We start from the raw sequence: 18,045 nt of genomic DNA on the forward strand, positions 1-18,045 counted from the left end.
TTGAGTGCTTAAGGGAGTTAATAAGCACTTACAGTGTATAAGCCCGTGACACATAATTTTCCAAAATCTAAGAACACTGGGGACATTCTAAACACTACAAGGTATTAAGTATTATCATGTTATATAAAAAGTGTGACCAGGTTGAGCCAAATTATTATATGCCATTAAGCTTAATATGCATCTCAAATAAATTAATTGAAGTAATTATTAAGTAAAATATTGAGCAGCACGTGTCTAAAAGAAGTGTATTAGCAAATAGCATGGATTTCAGATAGGAAGTCATGTTCCACTAATATACTAGAATCCTATGACAAAGCAACAAAAGCATAAAGTAAGAGAGGTGCATCATTTAGCATTTTTTTTAAAAGGCTTTTGATAGTACCACATGAAAGGCTAGTGATCAAACCAGTCAGAATTCATGGTGCAGATGGTAGGTACAAAACTGGCTCAAACATAAGAAGAATTTCTTTGTTGAATGACCTGTTCTTGTTACAATTGTTCTAATGTTTTCATGGTTATGCAACAAGAATTGCATTAATGTTATTAAATAATACAAGTTAAGTACTATTTATTTTATTCAAGAATATTTAAAATAACCTTTAAAGCATCTTTAGCTGCATATTGTTTAGTCTCTGCCTCCACATTAGATACATTATGTCAATTGTCCATTGATTTTTCTACCTTTGTGCATCTGATTGGAAACATGTTTAAATTTTACATGCAATATTTGTGCATGATTCATGGTCAGAAGTTGTTAGTGATTTGCTTGAATTCCAACACAACACAAATCTGAGAAAACATCATAATTGGTTTTGAAAAACCTACAGATTGCTTAGTGAACTGTATAAAACCATGAGATTTATTAAGAATAATAAAAAAATTAAAACAATCTGAAAAAATGGAAGCCATTTTATATAAATCAGCACTGACTGTAAAGATTAAATGGTCATACTTGATTGTAAATTAATCATATACAGTAGTGAAGTTCAAATATAGTAATGTCAGATGATACACAAACTCTTATATCCCACATAAATAAATTTATTTTCCTTGCTTGCTTTTCCTTCTTTTTTCCATGTATTCCTGTCGTTTGTTGCCATCTAGTGACTACAATGTGATATACAGAGATAAAGTATAGTTTCAACTATATGACAGCAGAAACTTTCCAACTGTACAAGCCTGTAGGAAAGAGTGTACTGTATGTTTTTACCAGGATCAAAGTACATTACAATGCAATTCATATTCTCTTGCACTGAATATAGTGTATGCACTGCAGCATACGCTCACAGCCATTTAGGAAGTGAAGGATCTGTAGTTAACATGCTCTTGGTTTCTAGAAGCACCTGAAAATGCCAAAATAACAGATAGAAAAAGGTTTACAACCAGAAAACAATTATCTGAGAAAACGTTAGTGCACATCTTTTAGCATGAGTGATTCTGTAGAACATGGCTTAGCTTAAAATGAATAGATAGGTGAATATTTAGATGTAATTTTCCTTTTGAGTTTTACTTTGCTCTTCTGTCACATTTGTTATTTTAGTATGTAATTTACTGGAGCCTTTGAAGGACAGTCCATAATCCTGCACTTGATTAATGACTTAGCTTTGTAATTAAGTCACACCTCTAAATTACTTTCTCATAATCTTCTAAAACAGTTTTGGATAATGTGCCATAAATAGAAACCCAAATGTTTAAATATTATTCCTTTCAGCAATCAATATTTATTATCCATATTGCTCGGGTCTTCAGGATACCAAAGCTTTCTGTTGAAGAAATAGCTGAAACATGGACCTATCACTGTGTAGAAAAATGACAAACAATTAGCAAACGATTATTAAACAATGCTGCCTTCTACAACTCCATGCCACTCAGCAATATGTCATTATCTATAAAACAAATACCAACCTTTAAAATCTTTTGTTACCTTAAATAACGCACATCTATCTCTGATTAATAATAAAGTTAATTTTTACACTTAATATTCATTTCAGAGTTATGGCACTAGTATGCTTACATTTTTCTCCAGATTAATTTTTACTTCTAGATTTTAACTGAATTTGGAATCTCTCTGGAAATAATATTCTGAGTCAGCAGCAATAAATAAGTGGTGAATAGTACCTCAATAATTTTTCAAAAGTGGCCAAGAGAATTCTATAAAGTAGTACAAGCTCTGCAATGGTGTAGCATCAATGATAAAATTCATTTTATTAAATTCTGCACAGTAGGCAACATACTGTATATGTTCCCAGAAGCAGACTTAATCTAGCTTGAGTTTTTGAGTTTTGTTTTTGTAATTTATTTATAATTATGTTAGACAGTGAATAATCTAACATTTGATTCTCGATTTAAAATAATGGTCAAGGTATTTTGCTTAGCATTTTCTAAATGCTCTTCAATTTTTAATGATTTTTTAATTTTAGACATTGTTCAAGATTGGAACCATTGACCTAACTGTTGCTTTGATGTTTTGGTTTGCTGTACATTAATAATGCTGAAATGGAATATGCTACTTTTTTCTTTTTTAATATTCTTGTGCATTTTCAGATACTGTTGCCTTAAGAATACAATTTATCATCTATACACAAAACATATATGACTATTTCATATTGCTACAACAAATTCATAAATGTGTCATGTCAAGCAAAACTGCACCTTATATTGGCTAAGTTTTAAGGAAAGCAAAAAAGCAACTTAAATTAGTTTTCACTGTATAAACAGATCAAAAAATGGTGGAGGGTGATAGTAATGTGAAGGTGGCTCTGAAGCTAAGGATCTGTGCTGGCATCCAGAAGGTTGCCGGTTCGAATCCCCGTCACTGCCAAAAGAGATCCTACTCTGCTGGGCCCATGAGCAAGCCCCTTAACCTGTAATTGCTCCAGGGGCGCTGTACAATGGCTGACCCTGCGCTCTGACCCCAAGGGGCATGCGAAAAATAACAAATTCCTAATACAAGAAATTGTATAAGGTGAAATAAAGAACAAAAAAAAAAAACTACCCAAATACTAACAAATGATGGCAAAATAGGAATGCAGTACGATTAATATAATAACACATCAAACTATACTAATCAAGAAGATTATAGATAAACATGGTGCTAAAGTTTTGAAAGATACTAATTGGGGGTATTGCAAATTTTTCATTTTGTTTTAACATTCTTTCAGACGCAGTCAGTTCAACCATTATCAATTGTTTTGCACCATGTAGTGATAAAGAAATCTAAATTATTTCAGCTTATTAAATAAGACTTATAATATTTAACTTGTTTGTTTTATTTTAGGGTTATTTAGATGTATCTTTTAAGAGAATAAAGTTAAACTCTTTGCTGTCATTTATTTAATATAGAATGTCTGTGATTTACATATGGAGACAAGTCTGAGTACAGGAAGGTTGTGGAGGACTTTGTCTTCTGGTGCAGTGACAACAACCTGTAACTCACCATTAGCAAGGCAAAAGAGCTAGGGGTGGACTTTTGGTACACCAATACGACCCTGAGACCACACCACTCAAGGGACAGACATAGAAGTGGTACAGAGCTACAAGTACCTGGGGGTTCACATGAACAACAAACTGGACTAGTCTGACAACACAGTGGTACTGTACAAGAAAGGCCACAACAGAATATACTTGCCAAGGAGACTCGAGACTTTTCATGACTGTAGGAAGCTGCTGGAAATATTCAACCAGTCCTTAGTAGCCAGTTTGTTGTTCTACTGTACACTGCAGTCTCCTGGGGAAGTAGCCTGAGCTCAAAAAAAGCACAATGCCTGAACATACTTATCAGGAAAGCCTGCTTCATCACAGGGCAGGTGAAAGATCACCTCCAGGAGGCACTCTCTTGAAGCATTTTTAGTCACAGGCTCATTCCACCACAGTGTGCTAAGAAATGCCTCTCGGGGTCTTTTCTGCCCACTGCTATCAGGCAATTCACTGCTTCCCCCCAATGTACTTGTTAAGCTTATTTTTATCTGTCCTGCGAGTCTGTATCCTTGTTTCTTATGTTTCTGTATGCATTTGAATTCCCTATGTCATTAATAAAGTTTATCTAATCTAAATCTAATTTAATATTCTCTTGCTTCAGTGCTCCAGAGACCTTGGTTTAGTTATCATTATAGTCACTTGTTTGTGCAGATTTTGGATGCATTTACTTTCCTAAAGATACACAGATTTCATTAATTGGCTACTCCAAATTAGCATTTGATGTGTGTGCAATAGTTTTAATATAGTTTATTTCTGCTTTGTTCCTAATGGCAAGTTAGGCTTTAGCTCCTCAAAATCTTCTTGTAGAATGGGTTCAGGTAAATTAATAGATGAATGGATGGAAACATGGTTAACATGAACCCAATGGAGTACAATGCTGTGCTTATACCATCCACACCATAAAGCATGGAGGTGTCAGGATTATGTTTTAAGGATGCTTTTTATTAGCAGGAAGGAGTACAAAGATATATTGTGTTAAGACCTTGAAGTTGTACTAGAAAAACCTTTCCAAGTTGCTTGACTTTTAGATCAGTAAAATGAATTCATATATTTTCATCTATCACAAAGTGACATGTTCATATGTCTGACCTTGAATAAGATCTTGCCAGTTGTAAAGCAGGACCAAGAGGAGGCCTTAACTTCATCTGGTTGCCAGACACATTCAGAGGAAATGTGGAGTTCAAGGCTGCAGAAACTCCTGGGGCCACTAGAAAAAGTTCTAAAGGAACACTTCCAGGATTTCTAAGAGTCACTTCTGACCACTGAAACGATCTCTGAGATATTCCCGAAGCAATTCCAGACTGGAGATAGAAAGTCCTTTCTAGTAACCAGGAAATTAGAGTAGAGGAGTCAGGAGTAGAGAAGGACAATAGTTTCATTGATTTTAATTGCGAAAATAACCTTTTTAAAATTTCTGGCCTTTTTGGAGTTCATTCTAGGTGTGGACCAAGTCATGAATGTCACCATTGTTACACAATGCAGTAATAAAATAAATATGTAAACATTCAATCATTTTCCACTGCTTATCCAAAGCTGGGTCACAGGGGTAACAGTCTAGAATTGAGGCCCACATGTCCCCTTCCCCAGCCACATTTGCCAACTCATACTGTGGAAATACAAGGCATAATCAGGCCATCTGGGAGATATAATCCTTCCAGGGTGCCCTGGCTCTTCCCCAGGGTCTCCTTCCAGCTGGTTGTGCCTGTAAAACCTCCACAGGGATACGTTCGTAAGGCATCCATAGCTGATGCCCGACACACATCAATTGGCTCCACTTGGCTCTACTTCAATCCTCTTCCATATGATTAAGTTTTTCACCCTGTCTAAGGAAGAGTCCAGCCACCCTGCACTGAAAGCTCATTTTGGACACTTGTACCCACAATCTCATCTTTTTGGGCTTAACCATTTGGTCACGACCATAGGTGAGAAAAGGGATTCAGATTGACAGTAAATTGAGAGTTTCTCCTTCCGACTCTTTCTTTACCATGGTGACCACATAACTACACTTGTCACCTCTATCCGTCTGTTAATCTCACCATCCCTTTGCCCCTCACTCGTTAAGAAGACCCCAAAGTACTTAAATTCCTCCACCTGAGGCAGTAACTCACCTCCCACTCAGACAGACCAGCTTTTCCCTAATGATGACTATCCATATTACTAACCGAGAATGCTAAACCGGATGGACGCAGGGACATCCGGCCATGGGCCGTAGCCACAAAAAGACGTACTGTGCAGGCGCAAAAAGAGTCCGTGAGAGGCGGATGAGGAGCTGCGAGAGGGGGACAAAAGAGGCCGCGAGAGGCGGATGAGGGGCCGCGAGAGGCGGACAAGACCACAGAAAAAAGGAGTGAGCACAGAAAAAAGAGAAAAAAGGAGTCAAAGAAATGAGGCGCAACGAGCACCGAAAAAAGGAAAAGGCACATAAAAAAGTAGTCAAACGCAGGCAAAGCACGAAACACATTGCACACGAAACTAGACCCAAAAAAAAAAAAAAAAAAAAAGAGGCTCGCGCACAACAGCAAGGCACCCCCCCCCCCCTACAGGCACCGGACGGGACACACACCAAGAGGGGGATTCAACAAGCCCATGGAACACAAAAAAAAAGAACACAAAAACACCCCACAGACCCTACAAGCGAGGGACGGGACACACACAAAGAGGGGGAATTCAACAAGACACAGGAACACAAAAAGAAAGAAGACGCTCACGCAACAACAATCCTCACCCCCCCCCCCCCCCCCCCCCACACACACATCCATAAGAAGTGACACCCAAAGCCACATATTCTAAAGTGAACGTCAACACCTTCATACTAGGCAGCATAGGTGTCAGCATAGGTGGATCTCCTTACAATAAAGCACTATTAACCGTTCAACTGCAGAAAAGGAAACATATTAACAGTGACTGCGACGTTTATCCATATTTCGCATGCTGAGAAAGAAACAAGTCATGAATACACGGTCACGGGTACAAAACGAAAAGGAAATGATAACAGGAACAAACACACGAAAACGAAAGAAACAACAAAATAGACGGCTATGCAGCATAGGTGGATCTCATTACAATAAGGCACTATTAACCGTTCAACTGCAGAAAAGGAAACATATTAACAGTGAGTGCGATCCTCCTTATTACTTATCCATATTTCGCATGCTGAGAAAGAAACAAGTCATGAATACACGGTCACGGGTACAAAACGATTCGGAAAGGATAACAGGAACAAACACACGAACACGAAAGAAACAACAAAATAGACGGCGGAGCATAAAACGCGCTTCGGAAACTCCGGGAGAAAAAATGTCTCGGATCAAAAAACGCAAAGCACAAGTAACACCGTTACAGAGACGTGCCAAAATGGACAGACACAATGAACTTAGACGCATACAGCGCGCGTCTCAAAGTGCTGCATCGAAACAAGCACGATTTCAATGAAATGAAAGAGCTCGCGTCTCAGACATACAAAAAAGAGAGCGAAGAGAAAAAAAAAATGAACGCAGACGTCTACAACGCGCAAATGAACTGCCAGAAAAAAAGAAAGCAAGACTCCAAAAGCAGAAAGCTCAAATGACCGACATGCAAAAACGGACAAGGCTCGATACAAACAATGCACGACGTAGACTGAAACGGACTTTGCGCAAAGTGGAGGCGAATAAATTAAAAGAAAAAAATAGCGCGTCCCAAATACTGGACATGCAACAACGCGGCACTCAAACGCCAAAAGCAAAACATGCACGTCGCGGACATCAACGCCAGACACATGCTAAACGCTTACGCCAAATGGCTGAAAACGCCTTCAATAATGAATCCACTATTGAGGAAAATTCATTGGGATTAATGAATGTCATTTGCAATCATTGTCATTCACTTAACTTCCCAGAAGAAACAACTGGCAATACAAATAATGAATTTACACGTTGTTGTCAAAAGGGGCAGATTAGACTGACTCCTTTACATTCATATCTGGAATATCTACAGAAGCTTCTAACTAACGATGTGCCTGAAAGTAAAAACTTTATGAACTGCATTAGATCCTACAATAGTTCATTTGCTTTTGCATCTACCGGAGTACATATCAGGCCACCAAAAGGCAATGGCCCATACTTCTTTCGCATATGTGGACAAATATTGCATCACATTGGAACAGTGCACCCTGAAACAAATCAACAACGCAAATATGCACAAATCTACATCCTAGATCCAGATGAGGCAATCTATCAACGAATGAACCTTCCTGAAAACAAACAATGCACAGAGCTTATAATGAGAAACGTCACTCATGTCATAAACAATCACCCATTAGCTAAGTCTATAAAAATGCTACATGAAGTTGAAAAGGAGGCCAATACAAAAGCAAATGCAGAAGGTATAGCGGCAACTACAATTGCTTTGGTCTTGATAAAGGACAAAGAACAAGATCCAAGACTAACCCGGCCGGATTACCACAACACAACCTTACCCTTAAAAACGGAACAATAATCATGCTATTAAGAAACCTTAACACTAAACAGGGTTTATGCAATGGCACAAGGTTAGTCGTCAACACCATGACACACAATGTTATTCAAGCAACAGTTCTTACAGGATCACATGCTAACAATACTGTTCTCATTCCTAGAATTGACCTTACGAGTTCTGACCTAGAATTACCTTTTACATTGAAACGCCGACAGTTCCCCATTAAACCTGCATTTGCCATGACCATCAACAAATCACAAGGACAAACCATGGACAAGGTTGGCATCTACCTCTCTGAACCCGTTTTTGGACATGGACAACTTTAGGTTGCCTTCTCACGTGTTCGACGTTCATCTGACGCTAAAGTTAAAATTATAAATGATCCATGCCAAGGAAGACTCATTCAAGAACAAGACACCATCTTTACTACTAATGTTGTATACAAAGAAATATTCCAATAAAACATTACTCTATGCCAAACACTCTATTTTTTATTTCTATATGCATCATCCAAACCTGCACACTATTCTATATCTAATTCATACATCTCACTCTTTGTCATGCCCCAACGCCAGGGGTTGGCGAGCAAAGCGAGCAGGGGGCGGAGCCCCCTGGTAGTCTCAGATTTGGAGGTCCTGATCCTCATCCCTGACGCTTTACATTCAGTTACAAACCGTTCCAATGCGTGCTGGATTTCACAGCCCAATGAAGCCAATAGAACCATGTCTTCTGCAAAAGGCAGTGACACAGTTCTGGGGACACCGAAGTGGACACTCTACTCTTCCAACTGCACCTTGATATCCTATCCATGAAAAGGAAAAACAGTATATGAGACAAAGCACAGCCCTTGCGGAGTCCCACACCCACTGGGAATGGTGCTCATGCTTTTCAGAGTATGTGAACACAGCTCTCACTGTGATTATATAGGGACTGAACAGACTTTATTAGGGGCTCCGGAAAAGTATACTCTCCCAGCACCACTCCATAGAATCTCTCAGGGAACACGGGCATATGCATTCTCTAAGTCCAACTGGGCATACTCCCATACCAAGTCCAGAATCTTCATGAAGGTAAGAGATGGACAACCATTCCACAGCCTGGATAGAATCCACATTGCTGGATTCTATCCTGGATCTGATGTTCCATGACTGGGTGGAGTCTCCTTTCCAGTACCCTAGCAGAAGCATTTCCAGGGAGACAGAGGAATGCATACATCGATAGTTAGAGCACAAAATCTGGAAACCATTTTTTACAAACGGAGACCACCTTGGTCTGCTACTCTAGAGGCACAGCTTCCGATGACCACATAACAAAGAAAAGGCGTGTCAGCCATAATAGCCCAACAGTGTCCAAATGTAAACATTTGTTCTATAATGTATTTTCTATTTGTAATAATTTTTACTATCAAAAGTCATTATACAAAATAATTATACAAAATTATACACCTAATTGGCTGAGTTTATAAATGTAGAAGAGAAGGTGGAGAGAAGTTATATGGTACAATACTTTATAAACAGTGGTAAGTCTGTGAGATTTGAGGCATTCTGACAAAGGCTGCATATCAATAATACAAAAGTAGAGTAAAATATTAGAGTAGTATTTAAGTAGAGTAAAATATTACTCTACCCAGACAAAACACAATGTTTTTAGAAAACATTTCTAATTGAGGACTGCCAATCAAAAGTTTTGTTATATTCATTAGAATTATTTGTATAAAAAATTAGTACTGAGTTGGCCAATTTCAGATTGAAAAGGTATAAACTCTTACCCTCAGAAAAATTTGTTTAGATTATTGAGAAAAATGTATTTAATCAGCCAGGTGTGCTCTAAGAGTGTACCAGTGATACGGCCCAAAAACGGGCGGAGTGGTGGCTCTGAGGCTAAGGATCTGCGCTGGTATCCCCAAGGTTGCCGGTTCAAATCCCTGTCACTGCCAATAAGGCCACTGCTTTGCTGGGCCCTTGAGCAAGGCCCTTAACCTGTAATTGCTCCAGGGGCGCTGTACAATGGCTGACCCTGCACTCTGACCCCAAGGGGTATGCGAAAACTACCAAATTCCTAATACAAGAAATTGTATAAGGCGAAATAAAGAACAAAAAAAAAAAAAAAGCTACCAACTCACAGCTACTAAATCTCATCCAAAGTAAATGTATCATTTTCTGATAAATGAGTTAGAATGCCTTGTCTACTGCAGAAGATTATATTTCAAAAGCATCTACCTAACAAAAAGTAATAAAGAAAATATCAAACACTAATCGTCCACTTAAATCCAGTGTTACTAGGGGTAGTATCAAGTTATTGTAAAAAATGAATTCACCTTCAGATCCCACTTCTGATCTGGCAAATATCATTTCTAGCACACCGCACACATATGCATACTTACATGTGACAGATTGCCACTGTCACCATGAGATTGTAGTTTCATTATCCAGCTGTTTGACACTTTAAAGGTAAATTGTAAATTTCCAATGACCATTATTGTTTTCTCTGTAAAGCATTACAGATGTAAACATTGCATTACTTGAAGTTAATGAGCATGTAAACTCAAAGTGCTTGCTGAAGAGTGGTGAGTGTATTTCAAATGCATATGCAAATCCCGGGGATTATGATATTTACAGCTTTAAAGGAGATATAAGTTTAAGGGGCAAGTTGTGTACAGTTCAACAGGGGCTAATATAACATGGAATATTTTCATGTTTTCAGAAAAAAAGAAACATGTTAAAGCTGCTAACTGCACTGAAATGGGAAACTGATGGTTGAGACTAGGTTCAAAATTTTTTTTGGATTTTCATTTTTTCATTGACACAGGAATTAGCATGAAAGAACAAATGCTTTGTGATGAAAGTCAATGATCATAAATAAGAGAAGTTTCCTTCTGATACTAAAAGACCTTAATTATGAAGAACATCCACTTACTGGTTAATTTATATAATAGGTTTACTTGAAAAAAAACCTGCTGAACCACAAATGCATGCCTTGTAGTATTCCCAGTTAAAGTTATTGCTAAAAATTTAATTTACACCAAGAATTTACAGGCTAACAAAATTCATAGATGAAGATAGTGAGCACACAAAATGATTTTGCTTAATTATGCTCCAAATGCTCAAAGTTTAGTAATATTATCTCATGTAAAAGCTTAATTTAAGATAAATTTCACTAATCCATCTTTCAAACCCAGCTTTTCTTCTTCATGACCATAAGTAACTGGAATCTCCAAAAAGCAATGGCCAAAATGCAGAAAAAATCTATGTATGGTAAGTCAGTGCATGCTTACACCTACATGCACACACACATTTTTGGTAAAGTTGAAGGAGGAAAGGTTTATAAACTCAGTAAGAAAATGCACACACCGGACAAAATGCAGACGTGCTGGAAATTCAGTTACGGTCTAAGTTGTCTTGTGACATAGAAGCACCGACAACTGAGTGATACAGCAATCATTAATAGTATTAACAACTTAATATATCAACTTCATACTTACAGAACACTGCTAGAACTACATTGGCCGCCAGGGACAAAATTAGTAATATTGTAAGCAGAATCTTAGGCCACTGTTTGGTTATAGGAGTCTCCTTCAATGGTTTATCTGAAAAATAACCAACAAAGAATGTCACCCTGAGGCAGAAAACACTACAATGACAATTCTATTTATTTCTGAGGTTTTGGTCTATTTGAAAGGATTTTTTAATAATGTAAAATTCTTCAATCAACTTAACCAATTCACTGGAGGTTCATAGCCTTAATTAGCTGCACTAGATGCAAAGCATGAGCCCACTGATACATACATACTTCTACAGGCAAACTGGCATATAGGAGTAATAATAGATAGATAGATAGATAGATAGATAGATCTTTATTGTCATTGTCACTTTTACAAAGGAACAACGAAATTGAAGGTGCAATCGACTCAGTGTGAGGAATAAGAGTTAAAAAGACAAAAAGACAAGAAGAGAGAAAATAATAACAAACCGAATGGATTAAAGCTTGGAGAAAACTTGCAGGAAAATTTGTAACGAAGGTTGGAATGCAGTTCAGAGGATATTGGAACCACTTTTGTCTTAAGGACTGACCTTACTGAAGATAGAAAAATAAGGAAGAAAACCTGGACCTGAGTAATTGGAACATAATAAATAAAACTTAATAACATCAAAATCTGCCTAAGGTAGCAAAACGAAGGAGAAAGTTACTCAATGTAAAATACTTTTATCCTCTGCATAGGCAATTTGCATAATGTCCACAATTAATTATGATATATTCATTCACACATGTCTGTTTTCTGTTCTGCTGCAACCCACAAGAAGTAATCTGGTCAGTATGTCCTTTCTGCCTCCACATATACACAGTTACAAATAGAATCCTAGACACAAAAACACTGCCAACCAGGAAGGAAATGAGGCCATAATACATACCAGAGAGAGAAAAGAAAGCCATAAGTCATTACCAACTTATGCTGGGTCTGTACATGCATAATTAACCCTTGTCTTTAACTTTAAAAAGGAAATTAATGAGGTGACCTGAGGAATGTCCCAATACTTTTCAGTTGCCAAGCATCATCCTTCCACAACTTACATAAATATGTCATGTTGAATCTGAAATACTGAAGCATCTTTCATAAAATCTTAGCAAAATGCATATACACATAAGCGTGAGAAATTAGCTAACTTGTGCAATCTTAGTGAAATTTGTTAGTTTCTGTCAGGGTAATGCCTGGGAGGCTGCTTAGTTAAGGTCTGTTTTCACAATGCACTTCCATATTAATAAATGGATAAGCATAAGTCCAGTCATGATCACACACAGAAACCTTTTTTTTTATGTTTTTCCCAGCAAGGATATTAAATTAATCAAGCAGAGCCTTATATTTTAAAGCTTGGTACAGATCATTCTAATTAATTAAACAACTTAAATTAAAATTAATTAATTTATACAACTTTTTTTTCAGAGGGTACCATGATTAGCTACTTTATAAAGTAAAACAACAGTATAACTCAAAAGTAACACGGTAAAATACAATATTATTCAGATATAAGCCAATGTCACATAACATGACTTCTAGTCACTGGGTGTGTTAGATTTGCCAACAACAGTCACTGATCTCATTACCAAACCATGTCAATATAAATGACTGACGTTCACTACCCATGTCTAGTTTACTAACAAATTGCTGACTTTCCAGTACAGCCATGTTCATCCATGATTGTGGCCAATTATGTGCTGCCTAATGGAGCCAGTACAAAAGTTTAACAGGTATGGTAAGTTCAGCTGTAGTCTGTGATGGTGTGGGTCAGCTCCACTCTCCCACTCCTGTTTTGGTTAACCTCTTCAACCTGAAGATAACATAACAGGATAACAGGATGAGCTGGCAGATGAGGACACAACACAAAGCAAGGGGTAGGTGCATAAAGTGCTTTTATTAAAAACAATCCAACAAAAACTAAGTGCTCAATAAGTGCAGTGGAAAAGGTTCAATAAATAAATAATCCAATAAAATACAGATGCTAGTGAAGGTCAGAATCCCAATAAATAATTCCATTAAAACAAGGTTAAAAACTGTACAGGGCACTGTCTATTAAAACATTAGCCCTGTTTCAGTCTGTTCAAACTGACGTCTCCTCAGCTTATCCTGACCAGACCTTGCAGCTAAGGAGACGCCTACCTGACAGACAGCCATCCATCAAACGATGGTCAACAGGTCTGGGTCTTTGCCATTTCCATGGCTCAACAGCAGGGCTCCCAATCTGGACCCAGGCTTGGGTCCTTCTCGTCCATGGACACAGAAAGGCTCCCTATCTGAACCTCTGTCGCCCACTCCTATTGCCTTCCTGGACTTATGCGGTGAGCAACACACCTCCTGGTCACCCTAGCTCTCTGAATCGCTCAGCTAGAGTGATCCACCACCATAGCCCCGAGTGTCGGCCACACACTTTCTCCAGGGCTCTCCTCCTCATGGCTGTCTGCATTCTCTTACACTTGAGCTCGCTCTCTCTCAACCGCTTGCTCCTGCACTGGCTCTTGCTTGCTCACCTCCTGTCTGCTTTAACCTCCTTTCTCCAATCTCCCTTCTTGTTCTTTTCCTTGTTTTCCTTTCTTTTCTTGTTTCTCCGATTTTTCTCTTTGTTTCCAATCGGTCTTTTATTTCCCCTCTTTTCTTGTGCCAGCTCATTCTTGTAGGCCTCCATGAGCTCAGCATCTCAATCATGCACTGCCGGAAGCTGATAAAGCAATTGGGACAGAACATATCCTCAAGTGCAGGTGTGTCTTACCTCAACTACTCCACCAACCTCCCACAGCTGTGTGAGCACACATTCAAAACATCTACATTCCTTATTCCTATTCTATGCATTGCACTTCTGGATTAGTATTCATTGTTTGACAGCTCTTGTGCATAACGAACCTGCCCCAATACCCATAAACAAAATCAAACCTGTCTGATTTTATTGGAGGAAGTTGCAGACTAGTTGGAGTGAGTTGATAGGTATGTCACATTAGGCAACTGACTGCTATGACTGAAAATCGCTAGAAAAGCCCTGCAATGTGAAACAGACTTTACTGACTGGAGTTTGCTAAAGGCCATCTCTTCTTCTTCTTTTGGGTGCTCCCGTTAGGGGTTGCCACAGTGGATCATCTTCTTCCATATCTTTCTGTCCTCTGGCATGTCCTCTCTCACCACATCCATAAAACTTTGCTTAGGCCTTCCTCTTTTCGTCTTCCATGGCAGCTCTATCCTTAGCATCCTTCTCCCAATATATCTCAGCATCTCTCCTCTGCACATGTCCAAACCAATGCAATCTCTCCTCTCTGACTTTGTCTCCCAACCATCCAACTTGAGCTGACCCTCTAATTTACTCATTTCTAATCCTATCAAACAAATCTTAGCATCTTTAACTTTGCTACCTCCAGCTCTGTCTCCTGCTTTCTGGTCAGTGTCACCGTCTCCAACCCATATGACATAGCTGGTCTCACTACCATCCTGTAGACCTTCCCTTTCACTCTTGCTGATACCCGCCTGTCACAAATTACTCCTGACACTCTTCTCCACCCAATCCACCCTGCCTGCACTCTCTTTATTTACCTCTCTTCCACAATCCCCATTACTCTGTACTGTTGATCCCAAGTATTTAAATTCATCCAACTTCGCCAACTCTACTCCCTGCATCCTCACCATTCCACTGACATCTCATCCTTCTCATTTACACACATGTATTCTGTCTTGTTCCTACTGACCTTCATTCCTCTCCTCCCTAGAGCATACCTCCACCTCTCCAGGGCCTCCTCAGCCTGCTCCCTACTATTGCTACAGATCACAATGTCATCAGTAAACATCATAGTCCATGGGGACTCCTGTCTAATCTCCTCTGTCAACCTGTCTTTCAACATTGCAAATAAGAAAGGGCTCAGAGCCGATCCTTGATGTAATCCCACCTCCAACTTGAATGCATCCGTCACTCCTACCGCAGACCTCACCACTGTCACACTTCCCTCGTACATATCCTGTACAACTCTTACGTACTTCTCTGCCACTCTCGACTTCCTCATACAATACTACAGCTCCTCTCGAGGCACCCTGTCATATGCTTTCTCCAGGTCCACAAAGATGCAATGCAACTCCTTCTGGCCTTCTCTAAACTTCTCTATCAACATCCTCAGAGCAAACATTGCATCTGTGGTGCTCTTTCATGGCATGAAACCATACTGCTGCTCACTGATCATCACCTCACTTCTTAACCTAGCTTCCACTACTCTTTCCCATAACTTCATGCTATGACTCATCAATTTTACATGAAACACAAACTACAAATTAACATGAAACACATAGAACAAATTAACAAAAAACACATAAAACAAATTAACAAAAACACACACAACAAATTAATAAAAAACACATAAAACAAATTAACATGAAACACATAGAACAAATTAACATGAAACACATAGAACAAATGAACAAAAACACACACAACAAATTAATAAAAAACACATAAAACAAATTAACATGAAACACATAGAACAAATTAAAAAGAAAACGGAAGTGGACTCTCAAAACGGAAATGACATAATTTTAATGAAGAGAAAAGGAGAAGGGAGCTAGAACTTTACACACCCATTCAATCCATTTTGTTATTTCGCTATTTTACACTACTGTACTGTGTTATGTAATATGTTTTGTCCGTTTTGTGGCGTTTCCATAGTTCAGCAGGCATTATTTTGCCAGAGCTGTGGAAAATCTGTAACTTTTCTGCCCCAAGAATTAAAAGACGCTGTTGGGTCTTCAGTGGAAAAATTAGAAACAACCCAAAGAGGCAAGTATCAAGCCAGGGAGTGTCGTTTGCATAAACTATATCGCGGTTTCTTAATCAACATTCTCTTTGACTCTGATTAAATGCAGAGACAGGGACAACCCTACAGGAGTTCCTGAGATTTCGAAGCTTAAAACAAAGTGAGCGACTTCAGACATCAGTCAAGTGAAGAATTACTAAAAATGTTCAGGTACGTTTGTAGTTCTGCTGTTGACATTGTGGTGTGACTATTCAGCAGCAGTGATCGTCACAAATTAATTTATGGAGAATTTTGTATTTTTTATACAATTAGGAGAAATTATCACAATGTTTCTTTGTTAGTCAGATTTTCGTGGACACCGTGAAGTGAGTGTTTGTTAAGGAGACAAAAACGTATTTATAAAATGATGGCGGTGGGACTCAGGCAGGTGGAAATTGTGACTTCTTATCGAGATTATTTTAACGGCACTCTAAGCCAGTGTTTCTGACCCATTGGTCATTTCACCGACTGACTTGATTCACACTATAATGTATTCCCAATTCCACCCCATTTTAACTGGAGGTACCAACAGCACTGCGCGATTATTTTTCCTGTTTATATTCGCGCGAATTTGACTAATTTGATTTATACGTGTGGGTCATCAATGAACATCTAAGTAAAACTGGGTTATAAGGCCATAAAGGTTGAGAACCACTGCTTTAATGCTTCCACGGTTTTACGCTGCAGGTCCAGTTAAACTTCCAGACACACACTTGGAGCTAGGAGCGACATGTCAGCCTCTCCATTTCAGTCGAGATAGTAATTGAAATTTCGAATCGTAACATTTTACATATTTTGGAATTCAAATCTGTAATAGCAGCGTTACAGCACACGGCTTTATTTTTTATTACGTGACTGAAGTTAGCCGCTCATTCGAAGCTACTTACTCGACTGGCCTTGCAGAGCAGCTGCTCGCTGCTTTGATGAAAAAGTACTTTTATAACAGTGATGTAAGCGACATTTCTGTGTTACACGGATAATTCTTATACGTGTCAAAAAAAAAAAAACACTGAAAGTTCTTTTTCATATAGTGCAGTTCTTACTTTACTGTTTGACCAGGACAAATGCTACAATAGTAAAAATGTCAGCACTCCCCAGGATCCTGATCAGAAAGTTTTACCAGGCTAACATTGACCTGACCTTGAAATCTCAGGTCTCCGTGACCATTAAAATGAAATGAATATTCAAGCTGTCTACTCAGAGTTACACTTGAGACCTGTTTATTATCTCTGATGGGAGGTCTTAGTTGAATACAGTTTATCTTTACAAAAAGAAACTTCAAAAAGCCTATATACCTGATCAACAGTATTAATTTAACAAATGTGTGCTCTGTATTTACACCTATGTGTAGGGGCGGCACGGTGGCGCAGTGGGTAGCGCTGTTGCCTCGCAGCTGGGAGACCTGGGGACCTGGGTTCGCTTCCCAGGTCCTCCCTGCGTGGAGTTTGCATGTTCTCCCCATGTCTGCGTGGGTTTCCTCCGGGCGCTCCGGTTTCCTCCCACAGTCCAAAGACATGCAGGTTAGGTGGATTGGCGATTCTAAATTGTCCCTAGTGTGTGTTTGGTGTGTGGGTGTGTTTGTGTGTGTCCTGCGGTGGGTTGGCACCCTGCCCGGGATGGGTTCCTGCCTTGTGCCCTGTGTTGGCTGGGATTGGCTCCAGCAGACCCCCGTGACCCTGTGTTCGGATTCAGCGGGTTAGAAAATGGATGGATGAAATAAAGTATATCCATTCCCAAAAAGTTTATCTTTTTATATTAACAGTGTGATAGTTGAATAAGATGTGTACAATAAAACTGCAT

The 18,045-nt window shown here is 38.9% G+C and overlaps 1 protein-coding gene across 1 annotated transcript in view; it reads right to left on the minus strand.

The window, feature by feature from the left end:
- Window positions 1-18,045, minus strand: part of LOC114657958 (perlucin-like protein) — an 87,840-nt gene that overhangs the window by 31,969 nt on the left and 37,826 nt on the right. The window contains exon 2 of the mRNA XM_028809949.2: window positions 11,414-11,518. Within this exon, the coding sequence (XP_028665782.1) occupies window positions 11,414-11,518 (105 nt within the window). The remainder of the gene's footprint in view (window positions 1-11,413; window positions 11,519-18,045) is intronic.

The sequence above is a fragment of the Erpetoichthys calabaricus genome, chromosome 9 (genome assembly GCF_900747795.2).
Source record: "Erpetoichthys calabaricus chromosome 9, fErpCal1.3, whole genome shotgun sequence".
Classification (NCBI taxonomy): domain Eukaryota; kingdom Metazoa; phylum Chordata; class Cladistia; order Polypteriformes; family Polypteridae; genus Erpetoichthys; species Erpetoichthys calabaricus.